The sequence below is a fragment of the Aplysia californica genome, unplaced genomic scaffold (genome assembly GCF_000002075.1).
Source record: "Aplysia californica isolate F4 #8 unplaced genomic scaffold, AplCal3.0 scaffold00404, whole genome shotgun sequence".
Lineage (NCBI taxonomy): Eukaryota > Metazoa > Mollusca > Gastropoda > Aplysiida > Aplysiidae > Aplysia > Aplysia californica.
The window spans coordinates 518,853-520,089 of NW_004797674.1; the positions used below are offsets into that span (position 1 = coordinate 518,853).

Genomic DNA, 1,237 nt, shown 5'->3' on the forward strand with positions numbered 1-1,237 from the left:
AGAGAGAGAGAGAGAGAGAGAGAGAGAGAGAGAGAGAGAGAGAGAGACGCACACACATATAAACCATAGTTTTACTATATCTCGTACCTGCTGCTGGGCTTCCATCTGTTGCTGCTGCCGGGTGGACATCTCCTGCAGCTCGGCCAGTGTCAGGTCACCGCCAGGCAGCTGGGGAAAGGAGGAAAGTCATTGGGTTAGAGGTCAGAGGTGAGAGGGCAGCTGGAGAAAAGAGGAAAGTCACTGGGTTAGAGGTCAGAGGTGAGAGGGCAGCTGGAGAAATGAGGAAAGTCACTGGGTTAGAGGTCAGAAGGCAGTGGTAAAAAGGAGGAAAGTCACTGGATTAGAGGTCAGAGGGCAAAGGTCAAAGAGGAGGAAAGTCACTGGGTTAGAGTATAGAGGTCAGAGGTCAGAGAGGAGGTGTGACTTGGTGACGAGAATACTAATGTAACATAGTCGTTCATTTTTTCCTTTCCCTAGAGCTTTCAGTTTTCGTAATAGTTTTATGGCACTTACAACAACACAAATTGGTCATACAATGTAGGTTCCGTAAATTAGAGGTTCTGCAACTAAATAAAGGTGGGAAATCATTAGGACGGATGTAAGAAAAGATGACGATGATACCAAAGTCGTTCGTTCTTTTCTTTATTCAGACAAGCAGGCAGGTAGAAAACATAGAGTCGTTCTTTCTTTCCTTCTAATAGTTAAACTGGCAGGCAAAAAGAAAACAGACAGTCGCTCATTCTTTCGTCCTTTCGCTCAGACAGACAGACAGACACGTAGAAAACACAATTTTTCCTTCATTTAGACAGGCAGGCACGAAGAAGACACATACTCGTTCATTCTTTCATTCAGAGATTTTAATGTAATTTTAGTAAGAGTTTTACGGCACTTTTAACACAAATATGCCACAATATGGCCAAAGATCAGGCGTTTAATTTTACATATACTTTTGGTAAGATTTTCACGGTACTTGCAACACAAATGGGTCATTTAAGTGCAAAAGATTAGTTTCAGTTTTAGTAAAGAGTTTTACGGCACTGGCAACACAATAAGGTCACATAAGTGCCCAAGATTATTAGAGGTGATACAAGAAAGCAACAAACACAAAAAAAGAAGGAGAGAGATAAAGACGATAGACGTTTGATAGGAAAGAAGAAGCAAACCACACCAGAGCACCCGCCAACCACCCACGCCGAAGATTAGAGGTGATACAAGACAGTAACATACAAAGAAAAGA

At 42.4% G+C, this 1,237-nt stretch overlaps 1 protein-coding gene across 1 annotated transcript in view; it reads right to left on the reverse strand.

Moving 5' to 3' along the window:
* The window catches only part of LOC101845792 (apoptosis-stimulating of p53 protein 1), a gene marked incomplete in the record, with an annotated part of 97,982 nt that overhangs the window by 12,379 nt on the left and 84,366 nt on the right, over positions 1-1,237 (reverse strand). The window contains 1 exon segment of the mRNA XM_013085764.2: positions 86-168. Within this exon segment, the coding sequence (XP_012941218.1) occupies positions 86-168 (83 nt within the window).